At 40.1% G+C, this 27,883-nt stretch overlaps 1 protein-coding gene across 1 annotated transcript in view; it reads right to left on the minus strand.

The window, feature by feature from the left end:
* Positions 1-27,883, minus strand: part of KCNH1 (potassium voltage-gated channel subfamily H member 1) — a 187,372-nt gene that overhangs the window by 55,301 nt on the left and 104,188 nt on the right. The window contains exon 10 of the mRNA XM_040612100.1: positions 24,211-24,407. Coding sequence (XP_040468034.1) covers positions 24,211-24,407 — 197 coding nt within the window. The remainder of the gene's footprint in view (positions 1-24,210; positions 24,408-27,883) is intronic.

Genomic DNA, 27,883 nt, shown 5'->3' on the forward strand with positions numbered 1-27,883 from the left:
AGATGAGAGGGAAGGAGCAGAATAAGGAAAGCACAGAGAGCTATAAAATCATTCATGTCACGGGAGCGGACAGGGAGGAGTTGCTCGCCCTGTCTTCTGATAAAAGAATAAAGAGGTAGCAAATTATATTAGCAGGTTCAAAACAAGAAAGGCGGTTCTTCTCACACAGCTGGCTACTAACCTTCAGATCTCCTTGTCATGGGCCTTATGAATATTTTAATTTTAGCTTTAAGGAGATTGAAACAGTACCAGGATAAAGTCATAGAAGAAAATACACAAATGGTTATTAAATACCAGAAAACTGCTTCTGATTCTTTCCCCTAATTGGTTGGGTTCCAGGAGATTATTCCAAAAAGTACTGTGACATTTTCATCCTGCACTTGTGCTGACCCCGGGCAGCACAGCTGGACACCATCCAACACCAGACACCCAGTTAGATGAACCTCTGAGAGGAGCAATCTCTTTATGCTTGCACCTGTGCTCTTAAGGAGGTTGAGCAGACACCAACTCAGCCAAAGCCACATAACTGTGTATTCCACAGTTACTACCCTGCACCATGCTAATTTTTTCCCCTGTTTTACATAACTGATAGAAAAGCAGAGATCTCACTTTTATCTTCACCAAATAATTTCATTGGCTTTGAAAAACTGCATTCTCCCCAGATGAAGGTGGTTTAGAAACCACAGCGCTCAAATATATTCTCAAAAGATGTGCTGGTAAAAATGCAAGCACAAGCACTCTCATTTATCAGGACAAACTGAATGATTGCATGCACAGTTCTGGAGCACAACTGCACTGAAGCCACGCATGCTAATGCTTGCAGGAAGAAATGAATACAGAGCAACCGTGGAGCTGCCTCTGCCACCAAGTGTGAATGATAACATTGTAAGTCAGGTTTTCATCAGGTCCAAGTTTGTATATCTTTAAATGTTTTAGAATTATTTACACTTAACATGCTCAGGCACAATTTACTTTGCTTAACTATTACAGCAGAAATTCAGCACACTGACAATATACTTTGGATTCCATAAGGAAGAATATGTATTTCCCAAGAACTTGATAAAAGCTTTTAAAAAAGGTAGCTAACATAAAACCCACAGACATCAGTTTCAGCAATAGTGTAAATTTAAAATTCCAAAGAGTTTCACTAAGGAAAGGAAGAGAAAGGGACCCCAAGTCAGGGATTTAGACTCAACAGACTTTATCTTGACATGTAAAATGGCTCCTACCCTGTTGTTCTGTAATCTTAAATTTCTAATACAATGATAAAAACCCTAGACAAGAGCTGCGAGTAGGCAGCATACGTCCCTGCAAGCTCTCTGGACTTTACGCCAAACTACTCCTTCCCACGCAGGAGCAGAAGCCAGAAAGAGGTGTGATTTATTTATTTTTAACAGTTTACAGATCTATTAATTCTTACTAAGCAAACATAGGACCTGAAAAGCTATGTGCAGTCTCCTAGACTTCATCAGAATCCTTCTTCCTTACTTCACTGCCTATAGGCAATGCACTGCCATCATACAAAGATCTGAGAGAAAAGCAGAAAGATGCTGCAACAGGCACAAAATTTATACAAGTGATTGTTATTTGCACTACAAAAAAACAGGCTCAGTATTACAATAAAAGATTACAGGAGCATCCCATTGTGATTTCTGATAGAATAAGTAATACTTAGTATTCAATCAGTTATCTTTACAGTAATGCAAAAGAAGAATGCAATATAAAGGCACAAAATCTCTTACTATTCAGGCTGACGCACAAGGTTAGAAAGAAAATCACATTTCTATTTTTGGTCTCTGTGACGTTGAGTACGTGGGGCGCATGCAAGCCTAACTACCATTTACCGATTGCAAACATTTAGCAGGCATGCTGACAAACTCTTCATTGTAGCTCTGCAGAGACAATGCCATGAAGGAGACTTGGTGTGAGAAGGAAAAGCTGCCTACCTCCTCACACTGTGAGCAGGTGGCATACCTGCTGAGCAGCCCCATCCTACCAGCAGCCTGGGTCTCACAACTTGTTCTCAGGGCAGAGAGGGCTACACATGACATGGGGTCCTGTCAGAGTCCCAAGAAAGTGGGAAGCTGCAATGAGCTGCAACCAGCAAGGAACTCCTATGCAGTCTGTTCCCAATTGCTCCCTTCTTCAGCATGACTTGGGAACTCACTGTGGGCTCCCAGCTGTCATTGTCACTAAGGGTTAATGAAAAGGTCCTGAGCAACCTGCTGTCAGGGAGGTTTAAAAGATAACCTCCAGAGGTCCCTTCCACCCCCATTCAGTCTGTGATTCAGTGAACAAGTGAACTGAGCGCAGAGTCACCAAGGTATGAGGGATGCTAGCACACTCCTGTATGTTGTATCCGAGCCTGTCATCACAGATGAGGCCGTAGGTACTTTCACACCCCAGAGAAAGACGGTGAGTGGGAGCTCACTATGGGAAAACCCAGCCAGCGCTTGCTCTGGTCCTGAGGGTCCCTTGGGAAACGAAGTACCACAGCTGGGTACAACCAAGCTGTACTTGGAGGTTCACAGATTGGACACCCCTCCTCTAGGTAATTAATTTTTGATCTCACAGTGAGAATTCAAAAGAGAAAGTATTTTAATATAGCAGCTGCACTGAAGACAGCAGAACTGTGTTATTGGAGCTCCTTTAGGGTGACGGAGCTCTGGCTCACTGTCTGAGCTGTACCCAAACCTGGCAGGAGACTCTAGTTCCAGCCAGCCCATGGAGAAACCTCTAAAGGACACAGTGCCCCACTGCATCTCAAGGCCAAAGTCAAACTGCCACAACAGCAGAAGGCAACAGTGAAATTAAATTGCAGTCCCTCACCACCACATAAATGACATCACCACAAATTAAGCACTGTGGATGCGTATAATTAAGTCAAGGTCAGTCATCTCTAGGGTTCTCTAGCTAAGCCCAGGATCGTGGTTAAAATAAGACTCAGAGATTTCTATAATTCAAGATTTCAAATGACAGTTTTTAGTGATATGTCACTAAAAGACACACTAATACTGTGCAAAAATGGCTACAAAATGCAGGTTTACTTTGCAGGTTTATAATCTAAAAAGTATTATGGCTTGCTGGAAGTACCGCTTGACTGATAGGCTCTTTTTCAGGATCTAGCTTACAGAGAAGCCACCCCAGAAAGCACCTAAGTACCTGGACTGGGAATCTGGCCATCTGGGTTTAGCTCCCTAGTCTGCCACAGATTTCCTATGTGAACTTGAGCAAGTTGTTAATGTCAAGGGATCAAAAATAAGAAAGATGTAGAGTAAAATTGCTAATAAGTTTAAGTGACTTTCACGGATGACTGGACTCTGACAGGCTTAGGAAATCCTACAAGGTACTGAACTCTTTTGTAACTTCCAACCCTTCTGACAGAGTTTAATTCCCTGTCACTACAAGAATCACGCATCCTCTTCTTTACTGGTCTGAAGCAAAACAGGTATCTTTGACATGTTGACTGCTCCTTGTAGGCAGCAGTAGGCAAGTCTGAGGGTTTCAAAGTACTAAGAAAAATTTACTGTTACTGAATTAAAATAATGAAATATCCTCATCACAGCCACTGCCTCCAGCCCTCAGTGAGGGTACACGTAAGCAGGAACTTTTCAGCAACTTGCAGTAAGACTTATCACTGTGCAAAATCAACTTTTTAAAATGAAGTCTGGAGTCAGAGTAGTGTCAGACAAGTAAATAGCCATCACTGGCGTATTTTGTGTTCTGAGACAGATCTCTTCAAGTTGAAAAACAAAATGAGCTTATTCTGGTTGGCTTGGCAAAGTCAATTCATCTCCTCAGGAGTAGCCTGTACTGTGAGCAACAATTTGACCATTTTAGCTGTCTGATAGAAATGCTAACCCTTCCTCTCTGATGCTGAGCTTATTTACTCATCTCAATTCATTCTTAATTAGACTGTAGACCGATACACCATGCATAATTTCTAATTACTGTAGACCACCAATATGAATCCTTAGTACCATAATCTTTTGTGACAATAGTACATACAACCTAAACTTTTCACTGAATTCCCAAAGAATGTAAAATCTTGCTCAGTTTCCCATTTTCTCCTCAGCTCCATAAATTCCAGTGATATGTTAAAACCATTTCAGTTCTAGGGGAAAATCGTTCTCAAATTTTCCATCCATTGGTACGGAATCACTCCGTACTATAAAGGCAAAGCCTACTTGTGCCAGACATGAAGGTCTCTCAAGGGTCAGAAATACCAACAGAAAAAGTACCCTCACAAACATTTCAACCTTCAGTCTAAAGCTGGTAGCTCTTTCCATGGCCTCTTCTAACAAAGTAATGCCACATGTGCAAAAACCCCCACTGTAAATATATAGTGAAAAGCGAGAACAGAGAGAGAGGGCGTGTTGGTCATGCTGCCAGATGCCCTAGACAGGGGGTTGACCTTAGACTGAAAACGTAATGCAAGAACCTGCCCAGACTCAGAGACAATGAAGGGGTCAGAGGAATGGCAGCATGATCCACAGCTCACTGCAAGGTGCCACAGAGCTGGCAAACCAGGGAGGGGAAAAAGGCACAAGAAGTGGCAAACCTTTTTTTTCTAGGGAAAATTACATGCAACAGTTGAACCTATCAGCTCATTGCTGACAAAGAATGGAAGACCTTACTAACCTGCTTCCCACTCCAGCTTCTTTCTCATCCCTGCTTCCCAGCCACCTCTTGTCCCTTGCTGATACCTAATGGTGCTCATCAGACTGGAATTCCCATGACCCGTCCTCTCCCTCTTTGCCAGGTCAGTGAACTGAATGGGCCTGCAGATGGGGTCTGAACAGTGTCGGGGTTTGTTGTCACAAAATAAGTGACAGAAGTACGCAGCCAGAAACAGGGAAGAGGAAAAGGCATGAATTCTTTCCTCTCAGCCACAGAGGACTACCAGATCAGGTCAAACCACCTCATGCAATTTTAAGTTAGCTGAAGCTACTCACACTTCTAGAATATAAATTGTCTTTCAAAGGAAGAATAACCTGAGAACCCCCTCTGTGTAACTTTTTGGATTAATGGTCTATTCGAGAATCACACCCAGGAGAATGCATTTTTAGAAGAATGCAGCACTACTTGCAGAAAAACTAACCCTCTGAAAAAGCATACAGAAAATTTTCCTACAGTTATGAAATGTTATCCATTCTTCATTGTTCAATGGAGATGCAAAGCTGGGGTTTTTATTGTGAATTACTAACATCTGCATTTCTATATATACAGAAATGCTCCATTTTTCTCAATATTCACAAAACTTCCTTAGATATGAGATATCATGGAAGGAGTTGCATCAATGGCTCCTTACCTTTCCCAGAAAAGTGGACTGCCTAACAGAGCAATAAGAATGGTAATAGGTCTCCAGCACTGAAGAAATGATCACCGATAATGAAGAAGAACTGTTCTAGGGGAGGAAGGCAATTCAGAGAAGACTTCAAAGTGATTTACTTGCAGTTCCCAATACTGTTCAGGGATGATAAAAAAGAAACTTGAATAAAGATAAGACAGATGAAACAAAGAAGGTGAAGATTAAAGAGCTACTAGGAATGTAAAGGACAGGAGTTAAAAGCAAAAAGAAAAGTGATTATCTAAACTTCTTAATGCACAAAGTAACGGAAGATGTGTCAGTTGTTGTACAAGACACCATCCCTGTTGTTTTTGCCCCAAAGAGCCAAACTCATTACCTGGAATTAATCATTAGGAAGAGTAAGTGCGCACAGGCTTTCCCTTGTTTAACTCAGCTCGACCAGTAGGTGTCACAGCAGTCAACGGTATGTTTGTACAGCAATTTCAACCCACATAGGTATCTAGTTTGAAGAAAGCTAAATTATGGTAGTTAAAATAAATCAGGTTTAATTAAAACAAACAAACAAACAAAAAAAAAAAGATAAGAAGTCGTCATTAGTCTTTTCTATGACTTTCCATCAGATATTTCAAGTATTCTTAAAAGGTTTGGAAAAAATGCAAACCAAACAGATTGCCAAACATATCAGCAAACACCACCACTCTTACATCTGCACTTAGAGCTTTAGTGAGACATTAAATACTCCGTTCTGGCACAGGCAAAAAGAAGAGAGATGCTTACTGCCCCCTCCCCAATTGTATTAGCCAGCCTAACCAACATGCAGGGCTGAGGTTTGTTCCCAGACATGCCTGGTCTGCAAACCACAGCTAGCAAACACCAGGCTGTCACAATATGAACGTAAAGCCAGAGCCGCACGGGTTGCAGAAGGAAGCGAATTTCAAAACATTTTTTAAAATTCTGTACTTCAAAAGAAATGGAAAACAAACACATCTGAGAGAGCTCCTTGGGTTTAGCCTCCTTTTTCCTGGTGCATATGCTCCAGCAGCAAAACTTTGGGCTGAATGTTTTCCTACCCTTCCCCAGCACTAACGGAAGCAGATGGGCTCTAATCATGCTCCAATGTAGCAAAGAAGAAGAAAAGCATATGATGGTATCCCCCATGATGAGTCTGCCTTTATGCTTGCCAGTCAGCTGTGCACATATAAAGTGATCATGACTTTGTTTGGCATTTCCTCTGGAACATATGGTGATTTACTACGCAGTTTCCAGCATGTATTGACACTGTTTTGAATTGCACTTAAATCTTTCCCTACTACATGCACAAACATAAATACATGTGTTTTATGTTTAGGGTTATGTCTACCTGATAGCGGAAGAGTCCTGCCAGTAGCTGAACAGCAGCTGCTGAAAGCCCTCCTGTCCCTACTGCCCAGATATTTAAGTGGGAGGAAATGGCTTTGTGTTTTGGGGGAGACCATGGCAACTTGCTACCAAGCAAACCAGCTTTAAACAGACCACCTGTGCCCAGGGGACCCACACCACTTGGCTGAGCACACCAAATGGTTTATATTTATCAGCATCCAGTCCTGCTCTACCCCTTCCTGACTAGTCCTACTAAGTAGTGGGCTTGCATAATCATCCAAAAATAAATCACTAAAATATGAAAATTATTAGACATACTTAACAATAATCCCTGCAGCTACAACATTTTTCATAGCAGGCATTTGGCTGGCAGGTTACACAATATAACATCCGAGATGTGAATCGGAGCTAAAAAGAGGGAAGTTATAAGCATATCAGTTAAGAAGCCCCACAGATTTAGGCAGTGCTCAGTTCATTACCAAGATACAGCAACTGTGACAACTGGATCTTCAAAAACCGCAACTTTGGAACAAGTAACATTTTTCTTTTCTCATCAACAACTGAAGAGACCATCCAACAATTAATCTTCACACGCCAGAAAATACACCTTTTTTTAAGTAGCATTAATAAGAACACAGGTTAGATGTAGCAGAGTTTGGGATTCCACTCAAATTTCATGAAATCAAGAGAAATATGAAATAACATGTCCTCTGAAACACTAAAATTGGAATATTCTTTTACTGTATACTTTTCTTAAAACAAGAAAACTCATTGGATTTTCACAGTGTTGTCTGGTGATCTTCACAGAGTCATATTTGTAACTCTTGAAACACTTAAGAGAAGAAACAATTTGTCTTTTAAAAGATGGAAGTAATTCCAGTGAACAACCTTTTAGCCCTTCACTCGTGGGGAAAATAACTGTACTGCCCACAAGATACATTGCATAAAGAAAATGTAATTATGTATAGTATTAGATGGAACTCTACTTCACCTTGCTTTTAAGAAGCTATTACCATTTACTGATCTCAGTGCATAGACTCCACCTTATTTAACACAGACGAACTAAGAAACCCTACCAAAATAAACCCGTATACTGAACATTCATTTACTTCTCCAAGGAAAAGAGATGAGAAAGAATAAACTACATATGGCAAATGTTCGTGCTTTTGCTTTATGCCTCACCAGAAGACACTGGGAAAACATGGTGATAAACGCAGAATGAGAGCCTGCGTAAGCATAAACCCAAATAGAACTAAATTTTTTTTAAAAAAAAGAAGTAAATATATTATTGTTACTTTAGTGGTATAAGATCTAAAACTAATTAGGTGAAAACAGGTTATTAATAGCACTTTTAGAGCCTAAAAAGTGTCATGCAATCAAGGAGTCTGCCTTTAAATGTCTTATCTTAGAGTGTGTTAAGCAAGCCAGATAAGAAGCACTCATGATTACTCAAGGCACTTAGGTTAGTGGTTCACTCACCTGAAGCTCCCAGGCTTCTGTGAAAAGCTGCAGACTACTGGCTTCAAGATCTGAGAAAACTTACTAAGGACCAAGAATGACATGAACAAGAGTGCTTCAAGTATCACATTCAGTCATCAAAACACTGATTTCAACAATGCCCTTCTTGAAACAGTTAAATTTGTAAGTTAAAACTAGACTATTATCTTTCAAAGCCCCTGCTCCAATCTCACCTAATGCTGCATGCACGCAGATTCCCCCTTAAAAGAGGTAAGAGAAAGCTTCACTGCTCTGCGTTAATTACCTTTCTGGAGACAAGTCATAGCCTTGTAACTCAGACTCCCACAATGTAACTCAACACCAGGTTGTAAGGGAGAGACGTTCTCTGGAAAGCACAGGTTTCAAGGGAAATCAAAGTGGGAGCTCCTGCCTGGGTGGCAGCACTAGAATCATAATCAAGGAAATAAAAAGGAGCTTGATGGAACCCTAACAAGCATGAGTCAATGTATTTCACGCTTGTCTGCCATCAGGAAAGGCAGAGACGCTTTACCAGCGCCCAATAAAAAGAGCAGTTTAATTTCCAAGGTCTAGCAAGCAGCTTGTTCCAAATCTGTTGTTTGCTTCATTGGAGTATAAAACAAAATCAAAATTAAATCATTTGTCTGTTTCTCTAAATCACTTAGGATGTCTAAAGGCAATTGAAGCTTTTTAATAGTAAACAAAGAATATTTGTTTTGCAAAACAATCTTTACCAATTAATAGTATGCTATTAAAGAAAGTATTTCTGCAATCTTTTCTTGTTCACTCTCTTTCTGCATTAAGTATAAGTTGCAATATCTATGTCCTAAAGAAAAACTAAAATGGGAAGCTTTCTAATGCAATGATGATTAGAACGTCCTAAAATAAGCATGTGAAAACAGAAAAGCCACTGACCCAGCAATAGCCAAGTAACAACTAACGTGAGCTACCTTTACACTACACCCATCTTAAAGGTAATTTGTTTAGCTTTGCATTAAAAGACTTCTTCCCATGCAACTTCAATCTGCTCACTCTTGCCTTATTGACCGTGCAAAGAACTCATTAAGTATGTACAAAAATAAAGGGACTAGAAACCTCTGGTTAAAGAAGGATCAGGAAGTTCAATAGAAGCATTCTCCACTGATGTCAGATCCATTTGAAGAGGCTCCCAGCCATGAGAGGTATTCCTATTTGTTTGTTTGTTGTACAGCTCCATGAACCACAAAATACCCTGCACTGAACTGCGCTGGATTTCAAAGCAATGGTTTACGCTTTGAACAGTTTGTGCTGGAAACCTCCAATACCCCAGAACAGTAATCCTTTTTAAAAAGCTTTTCTTCCAGATCAATTAACGCTGACACTCCTACAGTAAAATTAACAATATTCAGTGTCACCCTGCCCTTTCAGAACAGCCCTGAACACTGTGTACGCAAGATGGCCTCAGGTTGGCACACAAATGTTGTCTTCTTTGCTGCTGCCCAGCCTGGTGTCTCCAGCAGGTTCTAGCTGGTCTTCAGTGCATGCCGGGGGGCACCTACTGCAATAGATACCACCATCTCTTGCAGCTAAGCCAATTTAGTCTTTACTACTACACTGTTTGTCCATGCCATGCACGCTCCCATAAAAGAATGCGTACCACGTAACACAGGGGCCCTGCTTAGCTCTGCTACCTGCCAGCATCTCTTCAGGCAAGGTGAAGGGAATGAAGACAGAAATCAGAACCAAGAGATATCGAGATCTCAGAAAGGTCAGCCTTCCTCCTCTGCCTCCTCCTAGGTCCATCAGGGGCCACACCTGAAAAGCCAACCACCACCAACCTCTAGGTGCTTGTCCCAGCAGACCTGTTTGCTGACACAGGGCAGAACGTCCCTTCTCCCCGCTTCCTCAGGCTCTCAGCTCCAGCAGTGGCTTCTGAGACAGTGCTCTCACAACTCAGCAACGTGACACAGTTCACAGAACATGAGACATACTAATTGTTTGAACAGACACAGCTGGCCCAGGTCACCTTCAAAGGCTACTCAGAAGGTATGGGGTTCACCTGCTAGCGGGCAGAACAGAGCAAAACACAGAGGCAGAGTAAATCTGAAGGGAAAACGTGACCTGGTGGTATGCTCAGGCAGGGGTAGGCAGCACAGAGTGCTGAGACTGGCCCAGCACATCCCAAGCACACACATGGTTGCTACATGAGTCTGGGTAGTCTGACAAACCCACATTTGGCATTTATCTAGTCACCAGGGAGCAGCAGCCTCCAGCTGGATCACATGTTGTTACTCTAAGGTGGGAGGGCTGCAGGATGCAAGTGTTATATCTCTTCTGGTCCTTAAAGCAGCTTTGTCACTCATGTTCACATAGGAGGAGCAGGAGCAACAGGACCAATCATGCACCTGATACCTGGTGATATATACTGAATAAGATGGCTTTTGATGATCACCATGGCACAGGCCCAGCAGCATGACCTGCCCAGCGGCAGAGGTGGGCTCCACATTCATGCCACAGCTTTTGAAGAAGCATGCTGGGTACCTCTGGTTCTAGGACACTTTGAGGTAGTAGTGAGACATGATGCCTGCGCCACTGTGGTCTCACATCAGACTTTCTAGAAGGCACTAGAAAGCTGATAGGGTTAGAATTGGGTACTAAAGCAGCCTCGGACACTAGGTCACCCAGACAGCTGAGAAAGCACCTCAGGTGCGGTAATGTCACTAGAAGGTGCTCCTGACTTGTTCATCTCCTTCTGTTGACTGCTTTAATAGTATTCCCTGGGAATCATGAGAGTGTACACATTGCTGTATTGCAACTTCCGTTGGCCAGGAGCGTGGCAGATAGGCTGTCAAACAGTGTAATCAGAAGCGTGCTTGTTCCTTGGTGGCCAGCTAGGGGAAAAGCTGGTGAATAAGACAGTTTGAGGTTGCTCTTTATTGTTGTTACTGTGTCCACCTGGTCTAGGAAAAAACTGAAAAAGAATAAGCTGCCTCTTTCCCCAATCACTTCCTGCAGTCCTATAGCCTTGTGGACACGCACCACCAGCTGCTCCATTCATCCAGTTATTTCCACCCATTTCCATGGAGAGATACCAGATGCTCCACTCCTCTCCTGCCTCTTTCTCTATTTAACTTGCTTATCTGCTGAGAGGCTCTCTTTGTGCATGCAATATTCATCAGAGGAAGAGGGATAAGCTTGTGTTCCAAGTACCATTTTTCTAGTCTGTCTTGGCAACCTTGTCCTTGTTTTTGCTCACTCCGTTGCTTCCTTTAGCACACTTTGTATGTACTATTAAATATTTATTATTCATAGGGTAGCTTGTCTTTCAGACAGAGAGCAGACACAAAGGTCCTTTACAAGACTGCAGCACAAAATTAGAGTCTGCTCTTCCACTACACATGGCATAATTCAACATGGTACGCTACATGCTGCAGAACTTCAAAGATCTTCCACACTGTGTAGAGCATATAGCTAGAAAATCCTGTTCCTCATCATCACTGAGAGACACTACAATCCAGCAAGTCACTTAAACCTCTACATTTGAGTTTCCCTTCACATAAGACAAGAAATTATTCAATATCTTATAAAAAATTAAAGAAATAAAACCCCACATGAGATCTTTTCATGAAGTGTTGCCTTCATATACCTTAAATGTTCTGTAAGGAAATTCCAACATGTAAGAAAATGACAATATTATTAAAGATAATCTCGTAGGGGTCTTATAATTCTACAAAATATGCCTTTCTGAACAGCTCCGTGGTGGCAATGATGGAGTTTGGAAAATCTTACTGATTGGAAAATGCAGTGAACCAAGCAATTTGCAATATTTAATGACAGATTTTCAGAGAGCACAATAAGGAACACCCCTAAGTATTTTTGAAGTTATGCCTTTGTAGCATTAACAAATATGATAACAAATAGATATCATAAAAATAAGAGAGCACTAATTAATTTAAATACACTGTCATAAATTTCTGAAATATATTACAAATCAGAAGCCACAAGTTTTCCAAACTCCTTTCATGGCCGCATCTGTGTTACAGAATGGTTTGGGTATGAATGATGAAGGTGATTTATGAACCATTTTGATTGTCAAAAGGAAATTACAGTTTTGAACATTACTGACAAAGAACATCATAATGCTTTTATGTTAAAGGATAGAACTGATCCCAAATGACATCCTAAATAAAAGCTTTTCATTATTGCTTCTTCCAGTTACTCCAATGAATTTGTTGTTGAGCTAAATGTGAACCTCCTTTTCCAGGAAGGGTACAGGATAATCACTGAAAGCATGTAACCTGCTGAACTACCCATACAACTTTTACTCCTACAAGACTTGCTGCTTAAGCAATTTGAAAAATGCAGGCAAGGGAAATCAAAGGTTAATAATATGCTTTTGGACTACACCAAAGTTCTAATAGCTAAGTCAATACCCATTTGTTAGAGCCAACACTATTTTCTTCCCCTGCTATTGCTTTGTATCTTAACATGAGCAAAGGTTACAGCATCCTCATATTTCATATCTAGCCTAAACCATCTGATCAAGTATGTGATGAAGTCAACAGCAATTTTGTTTTCATTAATCCAGATAATAACTGGCCATAAATAACTTCTTCCCTGTTACTGTGAATTAATAGTGAAACCTTAGGAAACAATTAATAAATTGCCCATCCCTTTACTTAGAGGAAGACTGTAATATGCCTCCCTTCTGCAGCAGTGCAAAGAATGCTAGTTTACAGGATTTATTAAAATTTTTTACAAAAAATAGGCCTTGAAGACTGGAGATAGATTTATCTATTCTTATCAACCTGGTTATACTGTCAGCTCTCTAAAAAGAGTAACATCCTGAGATTTTTTATTGGGCTTTTGTTTGGGTTTAGGGTATGGTTTTTTTTAAGAATAAAGGCAAAAAGATTTCCAAAAGGGGAACATAATTCTGCATTTTCACACAAAGACCATGCTTATGGCAGTTTACCAAGTAAATCATCCAGTAAGTTACAAAATTATTTTGGCAGAAATTCTCCTGGATTCTCTGATGTCGGCTGTGTAAACGAATCACAAAATAATTTTGTTGTGTGGTATATTTATTACAGATCATATGTGATAAACGACCAAGTGTGAAGTTTATCAGGAAAGTGGAAGCACATCCTCTGGAATGTTAAGATGAAGGCATGGTACCTTCAGGTGAATTGCAAGGCAAGGTTGGGCTGGCCATATGGTTCCTGAGGACACATGCTGGGGACCTGGTGTAGATGCAGTTTACCAAAGTCACAAAGACTTTGAACAAGGCATGTCTTGAGAGTTTCCCTTTCTGTATTTGGAAAAGACCCCAGAAGATGGTGACAAAAAGAAGAAACATTTAAATATATGATTACAAAAGCACATCGTGTTCAAGTCTCAAATATTACTTCAATTGGGTGTCAGTTTTTCACATTCATAATGCTGTACTAATTAAAAATGGATTTAGCAGACTTAACTCCTGATAAAAATCTGGTGAAAAGATTATGCAGTCTCATAGCTGCAGAGAGACAATAGATTTGGACCTGTGGTTAATTAAGATCACTTCATGTCTAGCTGCACAGTTGGTTGTGGAGAGCACTACTCCTACTCAGAGTCCTAGATGGTCAGCATTTTAAGACACTGAGTATATTCAGAGTAGCCTACCACTGTATGCTCCTGCTTCAGTTAAGGGAGATATCACTGAATGCAGTGTGTGGAAGTTCACACCCTGTTTTGGAATTTAATAATTAGAAATAAAATGAATGGGAACCAAAAAAAAGTGATAGCAAGAGGGAGAATACTGACAGCGTTTTCAAGTGGAGCTGAATGTAAGTCCCCTCTGCAGTTGGCTAATTTAGAAAAATTACTCTACAAATACTTAGTACCTTCATTTGCATAGGACTTTAATATTTTATGTCAGTATCAAGTATCACATTTCTGTTTGAAAATCTGAATCCAAACAGGTGTTTGACATGATAATGCACTTCCTTTTGAGGAAGGAATCATACACAGTTTGAGGAAAAAACCAGTTGCCTGCTGCAAAAATAACACCAAATAAAGAGGGGCTGATTTATGATCCTAGTCTCAAAGCATTTAATTAAGTTCTTACATTCAGCCACAGCCCAGCACAACACCCTCTTTACCACTTGATTTTAGCTGTGGCAATAATAGTCAGTACCTACAATCATAGCAGGTCATTGGCAAGGTGCCCTATCAAGTTTTGTTTGCAATTGATTCATTCCCATGATAGTGAAGCTTACTGGATTTCAAAGCTCAAAACTTTCACAAGGCCACACCTAGTAGTTACTCCACTTCATGTTCAGCAGTCAAACACTTCAGTGTCACGCTGGAATGGGCAGCAGCCTGTAAAGCAGGTTGACATCAGACACCACGTTACCTGTGTGGCTCTTTTGCAGCAGGCTTGAGACTAAGGAATGTGGTACATTCCTGGCTGTATCCCTCCAGCAAGATACTTGTTCAAAGGCATCTAGAAGGCTGGTCCTCAAGGATGGACACAGGAAAAGCATCAGTTGCCTAAACATGTAGGATAGCTTGACACAAATACTGTGGGCACCTCCAAGTGTTCATAATCAAGCTGGGAAACTGCTTTGTTTCACACAAAATCTTAACGGCATTTGTCACATTTAAGGTGAGCTACTTGCTTTATGCCCATCATGGTGCATAAAATAGAGTCCTTGCAGGAGCTGTGGAGACCCGACTCAGGTACACAAAGAGGAAAAGGACGTCTTTTGTCTTGCTGTCCAAGAGCTCACAGTTACAATAAAGGTCTCAACATTTACGCAAGAAAACAGAGGACCTGTAGGTAGGGCTTCATCTGGAGCAGGGTTCACAAAGTCCCTACACAACATTAGCAGTAACTTCCAGAATTTTATTCCTTTTTGTTATAGGGGGCAGTTTCTTCAGCTTTCTTTGGAGAGCCAAAGAAAGAATCAACCTGATCACTTCGATTATGAAGTTTGATTGCTCAAGGATGTAGGTTTGCCATTGTAACTCAGCTTTCATATTGCACAGCTATCTACGTTCTCTCTCCTTCATGGAGTGCCTTGAACAAGTTGAGTGTTTGGATTTGCAGTCCCATGAGTCTGGCTTTTAGTGACCTTAGAGAAGACCAGATCAAAGGTGTTATGCCAAAAAAATTACACCCTTTTAGTAAGAGTTTGTCCTAGAGTCAGCTGTTTCCCAGACCACAGACACCAGACACCATTCTTAGAGTTGAAAAAAAATAATACAGAAGGGTATTAGGGCATTGTCCTGTCTTTTGCTTGGTCAGTAATGCTCCACAGTGTATGGAGAACCAGGGTATATCAGAAAAAAACAGTCACCAGGGCCCAGAGGTTACCAAGGCATTGACATAATCAGTGCAGTTAAAATATACAATAGAACATGGAACATACAGGCAAAAAAGCCTGGACAACAGCATTCATATATTAGAAAAAGTGTATAATATTTGGATTACTTGAGACAGCAACAGGCCAATCATTATACATATATGTACACATGTACACACACAGGTATATGACAGGCACCAATAAGAAATTAATTTTATTTTATTTTTTAGGTTAGAAATACAGAGAGATTTTGAAACTCTGGCCTCTCACTCATGGTAAGCAGTAGAAGGTAGACTTCAAGCTTTGGAGAAAGGGTAGGAACTCTGAATTCCCATGGGATGTCACCTTCCTCTCTGCCAGAATGATCCAAAAGTGGACTAAGGCACCTCAGCACATTTAACTGTGAGCAGGCAGTAATGTGCCATGCACATACTGCAAATGAGAATAACACACTGTACAGACAGGCTGCTCTTCAGCCTCCATGGTGTATCTGAATTACACTTCTATTTATCTAAAGTCAACAGAATAGTAAGAAAAATCTCAGTTTAAACTAAGGACTGTTCCTTCCTACTGTAAAAATAGTAGTGAGCATTTCATGGTTTTCACAATGAAGACCAGATTCCCAGACTGTGTAAGAACAGTTAGTCTTTTGGATTATCATCTTCCGTCCCTGGTGGTGGGCCAACATTTAGAATATCCCCAGTTCCTAGGAAATTCATTTTCTATTTTAAAAAGCCTGAGGAGAGCTATTCTGAGGAATACTCAGCCACGCTAAGTAACTTTTATCTATATTAAAATTATTTCTATGCTTTAGTCTACGTGGGTGGAGAAGGGTAAAAAATCAAAGTAATGCATTTTTTTCTGTTGGGATAAACAAGCTGGTGTGGGTGGTTGTGCCAGAGAGAAAACCCTTTCTTAATGTTAACTTTCTATTACTCATCTGAAAATAGCTTCATAAAAGCCAAATGTGCTTTTTTTTTAAAAGGATTAAAATGCTCTAAAACCAAATTTTATTTTAATTCACCATCAACCTTGTTAACTGTATTTTTCATCTGATCAGAATAGCTTTACCATTTATGGAAAGACTTTATGAACACTCCACAGATTTTGAAAAAGTCAGAATTTTTTTCTTTTATATTTATGGCAGAGTATTTTATGGGTCATTGAGAAAAAAAAATCTTTCAAAAAAAATTCAAGTGGATCTACTCGAAGTGTGATAAAACAAACAAAATATCAATCCTGTTTCTGGATTAATGAATGAAGTGCTTAACTGCAATTTCAGGACAACCAGAACTTGTTTTTATCACATGTTTTTTCCAATACTGACAAATAATTGGAATGTCTTTCGTTGACATAGTTTTCCATACTTAGAAAGCACATTGTGAAACAGATAGAATTCTGATTTTATAAATACAGACTGTACAAATTTAATTTCTAATTCAGTAATCAGAACGCAAATGATCATTAAGTATCTAGTGACCAGTGTGGGAAAACCTGTAAATCTACAATGGCACATAACAGGAAATACTCTCTTACTGAAAATACTTCAAGGCAGTTATGGTTTTAGTATCAGCTTCATAAAAGAATCATATTCTTCCATTTTAAGAGGAATTGTAATTCAAAATTCACCCTTACTAGCTCTCCCATCAATTTATTTTATTGATGGTTATTCATACCTGTTGATCACTAGGTTACTTTTAATGGGATTTACTAGTGAATGACCTACCAGAATTTCAACAACTTAATATTCCTTTGGGGAAATACACTTCCTGTTCTGCATGGTATACTAAGTTATTTCTTCATAACAATTGTACAGACATTATACTATAGCATTTAAATGTATGAAAAGTTGCTCATTATTCATAGCAGGAGAAGGCATTGCAAACAAGCGATGAATTAATCAGATCAGTTTGGAAGGGATTAGTCATTTAAGAGCACTTTAAAGAAGCATTTCACTACTTACCCACATATATTAGTCTAAATTACAGTTAAAATTTACATGAAAATGTATCATGTACCTAATATGAGCAACAGAACAGTTCTGTTGTCTGTATTGGGTATATGTGGCAAGGATTTGGTAGCGGGGGGGGGTGGGGGGGGGGGGTGGGGGGGTGTGCTTCTGTGAGAAGGCACCAGAAGCTGTCCCTTTGTTGGACAGAGCCACTTCTAGTTGGCTTCAGGATGGACCCACTGCTGGCCAACGCTGAGCCAATGAGCGATGTTAGTGGCACCCCGCGATAAAATATTTACGAAAGGGTAAAAGCACTGCACAACAGCAGCCAAGAGAAGTAAGAATATGTGAGAACAACAACTTTGCAGCCCCCCAGGTCAGTGCAGGATCGGGGGCAGGAGGTGCTCCAGGCACGGGAGCAGAGATTCCCCAGGCAGCCCATGGTGAGGCAGGCTGTCCCCCTGCAGCTCATGGAGGCCCACGGTGGAGCACATGTCCACCCTGCACCCCTCTGAGGGATGTCCATGCAGAAGCACATCTTCTGGCAGGGCCTGTGGCCCTGCAGGGGACCCACACTGGAGCAGTCTGTTGCTGAAGGACTGCACGCTGTGGAAAGGACCCATGCTGGAGCAGTTAGTGAAGAACTGCTGCCTGTCGGAGGAACTGACATTGAGGAAGTTTGTGAAGGATTGTTTCCTGTGAGAGGAACACCATGGTGGAGCACGGGGAGAGTATGAAGAGGAAGGAGTAGCATAGGCCAAGCATTAGGAACTGACTGCAACCCCCATTCCCCAACTCCCTACACTGCTCAGGGGGAGGAGGTAGAAGAGTTGGGAGAGAATTTGAGCCTAGGAAGAAGGGAAGGGTGGGGAGAAGGTGTTTTTTTAGATTTGTTCTTATTTGTCATTATCCTACTCTAATTGGTAATAAATTAAATTAATTTCCCTAAGTCAAGTTCATTTTCCCCATGATGGTAATTGGTGAGTGAGTGATCTCCTTGTCCTTATGTTGACCCACAAGCATTTCATCTTATTTTGCTCCCGCTGATTTGTTGAGAAGGGGGAGTGATAGAGGAGCTTGGTGGGCCAAAGTCAACCCACTACATTGTCTTAGAACCTCTTTGTTAATTATGTCTTGTATTGCACATATATATCCCCACTATGTAAACTATTTGCCTGTAGTCAGATCTTCCTCTGTGTAACTAAGGCTCAAGGCCATATAGATCTAAATAGAACAGAAATAACTTTAAAATTTAAAAGTTTTGGAAACTAAACTTTAAGATGATGTCTCTGAAAGGTAATTGAGTTGCTCTGGGCTGAACATTTACAGTCACCGTAGAAATACGTATGTTAAATGCTTGCAGTTGGTCAAATCCTCTCCCAGTCTGGGTATTAAGGCTTTACCTGAAGGGGTCCAACAAGCTGCAGGACAGATGGAAGAAATCCAAAGGCACACTCACCACGGAGCATGGGGTTTCAACTCATTGACAGTCACATCACTTAAATTGTCCATAGCAGACACGCAAACCTAACAACACGCAGATACCTCAGAGCATTTTCAGTCCAGTGTATAAAGATGATTTGCACAAAAATCTGTGAGCTACATACACAGTTATCTGTTAGAGACAGATAAAATTTAAGTAAGCTGTCCAAGGCCGGAGAGATGATGCAAAAATGCGATATTAAATTTACCAATGAAGAAACAGAATAAAGTATATTTTGCTTACATTGGCATGGAGAAACAGGGAATATAACAACATTCCACTACCTCAACAACTGCTTTTAAAAGGCAGCATGGGAAAGAACAGACTACTTAAGTGTTCATTTGCTTTTGAAAGTTTTTTTTTTAAAATTACAGCTTTGCCTCCTGGCCAACTAATATGGCATAACTCCCAAGCCACAGACCCATCCAGACATCTCAGTCATGTCCAGTGTCCGGGGTTTGCTGTGCTGTAAGATGCATGCCAGCCAAGCATCAAACCCCTCTTTCCACAGGACTTGTGGGCTTGTTTTGGTGAGTACAAACACAGCTGAAAGAATGGTCAAACTGATAGCCTGTTCTGAAATCCATTACCAAATGGGCTAATATTCTAAAATTAAAACCCTTCCCTCTTCTCATTTTAAGAAAGCTTTGCTAAAATCTTCCAGCAATTCAGCCTTCCATATCAGAAAGAATTTTGGGATACTGTTTTGAACCTATATCATGAAAAAGAACTGAAAAGCTTGTCATGTGGAAAGGCAGAATACAAGGCCATGGATTGCCTCTCTGAAAACAACCTGCTGCCAAGCCCCTCGAGATTTAAAATCGAGGCTTGACACTCCTAGCTGAAAATGTTTGATCTGAAAGAAGTTCTCTCTCTCGTTAGAGCTTACAGCACAGAAAGAAGAAAGGTGAAGCTAATGCTGAAAAGAAAAGCACAATTATATTTTAAAATTGCTTTTGGAAAGAGTTGGTGGGAGCCCTGTCCACTAGCACAGTTGGAATGGCATAGAATAAGCACACCACTACATGTACAAAAGCAAGTAATCTTACACCAGCAGGGAGACAGACTACTCTGCTGCAGTCACTGCTCTCTCAAGAAATATGTTCTGGCTAGAAGCTTTGGCTTTAAATCACTAAATCATGCTTGCTTTGTAAAAATGCAGCATGTTCTTTGCCATTTCTTTCAGTCTTCCAAAATCTTACAAAATGCATCCTACTGCATTCCTTCTTTTATTCCAGGACACAATTCTCAGCTTCTGGAAAAGCTATTTGTGTTTTCTGTCATGATACTCCAAAGCATTCAAAATTAGTCATTTAATCTCTATCCAGGCTAAAATGGCTTACTAGAGAAATCTCAGCTTAATAAATTATGTATAAGAATTCTCTCTTTTATGCAGCGTGTGCGATCATTTGAGCTATAACATCATTTACGGCTGCAGCAGAATGAACTGAGCAAATACACTGTGGTACAACCCAGTGTAAGTTAATATTGGTCACAAAGCTCATACACATGGAAAGGAGCAGCTGCCAAAAACAGGATGCTCGCAAGTGCTGCCAAAGGCTTTTCACATTCTTAAAGAAGGTGCCAGCAAACTTACACCTCATCACAAGCAAAAGCCAATGGACAAGTAGCTACCATCCGAGCTTCTCTCTTCTTATGCTTCTCCTAACTCACAGCTATGAAGTCCAGGCTGGAAACCCAGAAGTATTTCAATATTCGTTGGGGAAAACCAGACCTCCATCCAGCCTGTGAATCCTGCTGCCCTCCAAATCTGTGATATTTCCTTTCATCTAGCAGACCCTCCATATGGGTGAGTTTGTCACTTGACCATCGCACATACCCACGGTGTCTACACTCTGGTTCCTCTCTGAGATCCCCAAAATGCAGATAAACATCAAGTTAACCTGCTTTAATTTCTCAACATTGTTAGAGCAGGAAGTGTTCTGAGAAATGCTCTGTCAGCTTCCTTTCAGCTGCAAAGCCCTTGAGTCTGACATACAGCCACCTGCAGCCACAGACTGCAGTTGTAGTTTCTTAAGATGTTGGAGAGAGAGATGCAGCAGCTGATTCTCCCCCTGCTTGCAGTTAGATGAGAATTTCAATGACTGGCATCAGGAAGAATTAATTAAAACTCTCCTTTCCCTTCCCCTTTAGGAAAAATAAAAAGTTTTCTAAGTTTGTGCTCCAGCCAGAGTTAACTAGACAGCTAATGCCTCCTTCAGGAGGGATTTCAGTCACTTGAGGAAACTGCTTGGGGAGTCACCTGACAGTTGAGCTGAGAATTTTGGGAAAGAGGATATTTCACCGGTGCTTGTCGAGCAAGTGAGTGAAAGGGAACTGTTTTCACAGCACAGGTACAGACAGCCACGGCATGCCAGGGGCAGAGCACTGGAAGCATCTCCCTCAGCCACAAAGCCTTCAGACATCACAGGCAGTAGCATTTCATAACCGCAGCCCTGTTCTAGGGTGGGCATAAAGGGGACACACAGACAGAAGCGCCCTGCCCTCCCAGCTCAGCTCAAAGCACATCCAAGACCAGTAGGAAAAGCAGAAAAGGAATGAAGGGAAGATGCTTTTTACTTGGCCTAAAGCCAGCTCTAGGGTTAGCTAAGGTCAAGGCCAATTGGTTTTGGTAACTTACAACACACCTGCCTGCCTGGTTATTTCTGTCACAGTCGTTAGCAAATGGATCCAGACCCCAGTAAGTCTGAGGGACACCTGTAAAGTCAGCACCGCTCACTGGCACCAAAGGGCTGGGACGGGGAGTCCAATCTCCATGAGGGAAAGGATCACCGGAGGAGACCCAGCAGCCAAGGAATAGGTGAACGTGGCAAAAGAGTGGACCAATGCTGAAGCTCACTTCAGGCGAGCAAACTTGGCTAGAAAGCACCTTGCACTATGCAATGAGAGTACAAGGGCTGAGGGAAGGCATACACAGCCTGGAGCTGGGGAGACCTCAGAGGAATAACCAAGTCTAAAAATATACCCATGAGATCCTTCAGGCGAAAAAATCCCCAAAGCTGCTTCTTCACGTATTTTGAATCTGTACGAATATATTTGGGATGTATATACAGTATCTATGCCCCAAATAGTTGAACACTTTTGGAGCCAGAGATGAAACTGTTTATTGAAATGAAAAGTGTAATTCTGGTATTTATATTCCAAAGGATATGCAATACATCACAAACATAACTCACAGAAGGTACTGGTTCATCTGAATTCTACAAAATTCCATTTGCAGAAATAGACCAGGAGAAGTGTTAGAAGCGACAGGCTGGGGAGCTATTTCTATAAAAGTTTCACAGTGATATAAACCAGATTAAATTCCAAACTCTGAAAAGTTGCCTTTTAATGTGCATTACCTCAAATCTAAAAGTATCGTACCTTCTATGCACTTCCAAAAGCATATATATTATTTACATTATTTAACATTTGCATTCTGATTGCAATCATCCTTCTTTCAATAAAATAAATAAAATTACAGTCTGTTAACCTAGAACCATCAAACTCTCACTTCCATTACCAATTAATGCCACTTTTCTCCTGACTGCAACTCAATTAAAGTCCAATTATTTGAATAACTGCATGGAAATTGCTATCATAAAATGTACCTTTTTATTAGGAACGTTTAGTGCAGAAAATTGACAGCCTACAAATTACAACACTCTGGTTAAAAAGAGTTTTGTAACCTGGGCTGGGAAAAGCTATGCCAATGAACATGGAGGGAAAGAGTGTCACTTCTGGAGTAGGCATTTGATTCTAAAGTTGGGACTTTTGGCTCAGAGCAGATCCAAAATTATGCAATCCTGCTAGTGTTACTGTGAGCTTTAAGAGAGTTGGTCCTTATATGCCTCAAAGTTTGTTATTTCTACTGATGTTAAAAATAAATAGTAGTTATATATTCTTAGAACATCTTACCACATTGCCCACAGTTTTATTTTAATATATGCCAGTCAGTGATACTGATGCTTTAAGTGATCTCAATACCAAATTATGTAATTTCTTTTACTTCTTACATTAATTAACACCAGGTAAGTAGCTGGGTTTTAAACTTAGTTTTTAACAGGACATCTGTCAATCTTCTGCAGGAACTCACTATCATTTGAAAAAAATATCCTATGAGGAAATCCTCAAGCATAAACCTGCTTCTTGGTTTTTAATTACATCAATATCCTACCAGAGCTTTGATTTATTTGACCAAAGTGTGGACAGCACATTCTTTTTGCAGAATACTGAAAAGCTGAATTCTTTGATATTGATGACATATGCAGATAGAAATCACCACCACACTATCTTAATTTCAGCATGCCAACTCTGGGTACAAAAAATAATTTAGAAAACATATATATACTCTAGTCTTGAAGTCTAACAAAACAGACTTCAAAGATGAATTTTTTTTTATTTTTTCAGGTGTAATTATCTATGACTGACTTGGCACCTAGAAGTTACCATGGTAGAACATTAGGAACAGAAAAATATCCCCTATCAAACATATTTCTTCAGCCAATCTCAACTATCTTTATATCATAATATTTTAAAGCAAGTATAGGTGCTCCAATGTATTATTATTATTGTCTTCCACATTACATCACAAAAACATAACAACTGAATTATACCTACCATAGTTTTAATAAATTTCTACAGAGGTGGTGCACTGACAATTACACAGAGAATTTTAAGTGGAATATTAGGTTATGAATATTTGCATTGGACAGAATAATGGACTGACATGCAGGAAGAAATTAAGAGCCAAAAACCCCAAGGATAAAGAAAATGGAAACATTATAGATAAGCAAAGCAATTCCAAAATGTCATTGATACTAAAATAAATAACTCATGATAGAATCAATCATGTTCATATTACTTTTCCATTGTGATTACTGTTATTGACTCTTTTTGACTCTTGTTCCATCTGTTAAGATTTCATACCTTTCCTTCTACTTTCCCTGTAACTTCAGGCCATACTCCTAACTTCTCTTTAGCTCCTTTACAAACCACTGTTGCAGAAAGTGGTGAACATTGTTTATCGCAAGTGCATGACGGTTTGCAAATATGATGGAATATGTTCAGAAATGTAAAATACTTTCACAAATACAGAGTCCAGCTCCCTATAAAACTAGCACTGGAATAAATATGGCATTTAGAGTCTACATGCTAGCAGCATCCCTTAGCAAGCTCTAAGAAACCTTCTTATACGAAAGGCTATGAAGAATTCCAGAATTCAAGTAATCCATTTTTTTCAAACAGACAGTCTTTAAAAGTATTCATTTGTAAGGTGTATGTTAAAATCAAAGCTACTTACCCTTTTTCTCAAGTTGTAAGTCAAAATGAGATTTCTGGAGAAGGAGTGTGAAAAGGCTGTATAGAACTCCAGCACTTTCTGCAGGGCGTCTCTCTTAATCACATGAAGATCACAGTAAGTCAAAGCCCTCACGTTAGCACAGGACTGGGCAAGGGTAGACTCCTTCCAGAACACATCACCAAAAACGTCTCCTTTGCCTAGAGAAAAACAGCAGCACTGCTTTCAATAACAGTACTATTTCCACCAAAAATATAAAAGAACATACATATCGTCTATTTTATGTGGTCAGAAAAAAGTTCTGTCTGGTAAAAAAAAAACTTCAAAATATTTCATTGATAACCTTCTCCACTATCCTTTTGTTAATTACAACAGCCCAGCAAAACTGCATCAGAATAAACTGCAATCAAAAAGTGTTTCATATGACAAGTCCCCTTCAAGTATCAGTAAAGGTTTTCTGCTAAAAATCAAGAAAAGAAGTTCATTCTTGGTTCGTGTTCTCTTCTGTTCCCTTTCAAAGAGATTAATTAACAGGAACTGCTTTTTCCTTTTCTTCTTTTAACTGGCACGCAAAGGATTGATTTGTCTCTTACATCTATGTTGTTGAGTTTTCTTAATCTAGCTAACAATTACCCACTACTGTGTCAATAAAACCATTTTGTATAATACGTCAGTACAGTTACAGGCTGTAACAAAATGCTATTATACATCAGTATTAAAGTAAGTTTGCTGTAGTTCACTAGATCATCACCAGAAAAGTCTGTCTTTACAACAGTACAAAAGAGCAGATCTCACAACTCTGGTGGCTCTAATGCTTTTCAGCTGGTAAGAGTCTCAACAGAAATCTTTCTGTAGTTGTGCATGTATGCTCACATATAATACAGCAGAGGTTTAGGGTAACAATGTAATCCAAAACAAGAAGAGTACAGGTTAGTTATCAGCAAGATAATATTGACAAGGCAAGAATATTTAGCTGTTAAACCCTGGAAGAAAGAAAGCATGGCCATTTCCTTACAACCTTCCCATGTGCCTGTCTCTATGAGCTTGGGGCAGCCAGTGAAATCCCTGCTGAGGAATACTGCACCGAGGGCATCTGCAACAGTCTGGACACTACAATGCAGGACAAGTATAAACCTGCCTGAGGAGCAGCCCCCAGTCTGAATTTCACTGGTTATACCCCAGCTCCAGCTGGACACAAAAGGGAGTGTATAGGAGAAAGTTATTATCTTCTTTACAGTAATGGTCTTTTTCTTTTTTCCTCATTTTTTTCCAACATATAATGCTAACAAGATAATAATATTCAGTTGCTACCTTGATAAAAAAAAAAAAAACTTCACTGTTCTTGTTTTAAATGGTATTTTCCTCTTAACCTACGTCTGTTGTGTTATATCACCACCGCACATCAATTTTCAGACAAACAACGAAATAGATTCACCATGTCTATCAAGTTGTGGTAGGGATGGACCAGATGGTCCCTAGACTTATAAGTGATACTTTGCCCATAGCAATTCTTAAAGCCAAAGCATTAATCAACATATACATTAGTTTATTGACTTCACCTAGGTCCTTTTAGATTTCATTCCCTAAATAAATAGTCATGTATGAAAGTCTATATGAAATCAAGAGAACTATCACAAGTAGAGATCAATAAAACTTCTAAATTAAAGCCAGAACTCCCATCTCAGCCCTTGAGCTGTGCTTCCACCATTATGTAATCTCGCCCATTAGATAAGCATTTTGTCTTTGAGGAGAAGCTATCATCCTGCTGGTAAACTACGCTGCAGTGCACTAAGCTGTAGTTGACACCGATGTGCTCCCAGTCTTCCACAAAAGCCCTATGCAGTCCACCTGCCAGTGACCAGTTTAGACCCTGAACACTTTGAAGGAGCATAGACTATATTTCCATTTAAAATACATACATACACTGAAACCAACTGTTCCGTAAGCACATTTTTTTCCCCACAAAGTTAGGCAAAGGCACCATAATGATACCCTTTCTTCCACCTCTAGTCTCTTTACATATGACAGTGCCAACAACCAGAAATACTGTAAAGGTTGCATATCAGTAAGCACGGTGGCAGTCCAATAGCCCAGTGCAGTAAGCAACTTTTCATTTTAATGGCAATGACTTTTTACATTTTCAATTATTTAAACATACGCTTTTTCAGTAGATACATTAAAAATGGCCTAAGAAAAAAGTTTTCATGCACTTAAAATAGACCATCATCTCCAAAGGCTTTTAGACAAACACAATATATATTCAAAAATTGAGTGAAACAATTTTTATGCACCATAAAAACTGATATGCTTCACTGGGTAAAAATGGATTGTTTGCCTTTGGAATAAATATGCTTTTGCTCGCAATCTTCCAGGCAATTAGCTAAACAACTGTTTTAATTAACGCTCTGGAATCTATCAAGCATTGAAATGTGCCATCACTGATGAGCAACAGTTAGAGCTGGTAGTCCAAGCATAAGCGAGAGGAATTGTAGCTTGTTTCTAAGCGTATTTCTTAACATGTCCAGACAAATTTCCCTACCTTAAAATGACAATAATTATTTTACTGCCCCACAGTAACATGAAGAACAATTAGTACAATGCAAGTACAAACAGCATGGTGCTGCTTTGCCTAAATATGAAATGACATACAGCAGAAGTCAGTTACATCTTACTCTTTTTAAAATTTAATTCTGCTTTTCACACAACCTAGAAAGACACAACTGTGTCCTTCACCTGTGGCAGCAACAGCAACCTCAGTGTCCCCTTGCTATTTCTAACTCCTGAAAAATTCCCCCTCCTGCAGTTTCCTGCCACCACAAGGAGCCACTTCCCTTTGGTGGCAAGAGCCACATGAAGGACAAAAGCAACGCATGACCCAACAAGTCAGATCACAGAAGCCTCAATTTTTAAGAAACAGAACAGGCTAAAAAACAAGTTGTACTGTTTGCTATCATTAACAATTTCCTTGAAGTCAATCGAGTTAACAGCCAGTGACTTAGTCGAAAAATCAATGCTACATTACAGTCTGATTTGCAAAGAAAGGCACACGTGCAAGCATCCCACTGCTTTGTTCGTCAAGTGCATTTTCTAAATGATGCATACCAAAAGTAACAATCTAAATTGTCAGATTCTAAAAAAACTTGTGTTTGACATTCAAAGAAAAATAGGGGGGGGGGGGGGGGGGGGGGGGGGGGGGGGAAAGGAGCAGTAGGAAATCTTTACAGCAAGCAGGAATTAAAATTCCACCCAGGAGTATCTACACTGGATTAGAACAGCTGTCCTCTTACACAGAATATGGAACTGCATACCATCTCCCTTCGTTTGTACGTTCTCCATAAAGTAAGGTCCATCACTCAGGAAAAAGGAAAAAAAAAAAAGGGGTGGGGGGGGAAGGAGAGCGGATTAAGTAGGTGTTGTATCAAAAACATCTGTAACTGGAAAGCAAGAAGAGTAAACTGAGACTTTTAAGCGTGTCAGAAAGTAGTTGGCAAAGTCTAATAGCTGCATTAGAGAACCTGAATTAAAAGCCTCTTTTACATGGAACTCCAGGCCTTATATATTTCACCTCACCTCTGAAGAATGATTTAAAAAGCTAGAGAAATGCAGATGGCCATTTGTTTGTCAGTACTTTGCATTTCTCATTCCCAGCTTGCTGAATTCCAGACATTTGCCAGGA

Source organism: Falco naumanni, chromosome 12 (assembly GCF_017639655.2).
Source record: "Falco naumanni isolate bFalNau1 chromosome 12, bFalNau1.pat, whole genome shotgun sequence".
In the NCBI taxonomy this organism is placed as follows: domain Eukaryota; kingdom Metazoa; phylum Chordata; class Aves; order Falconiformes; family Falconidae; genus Falco; species Falco naumanni.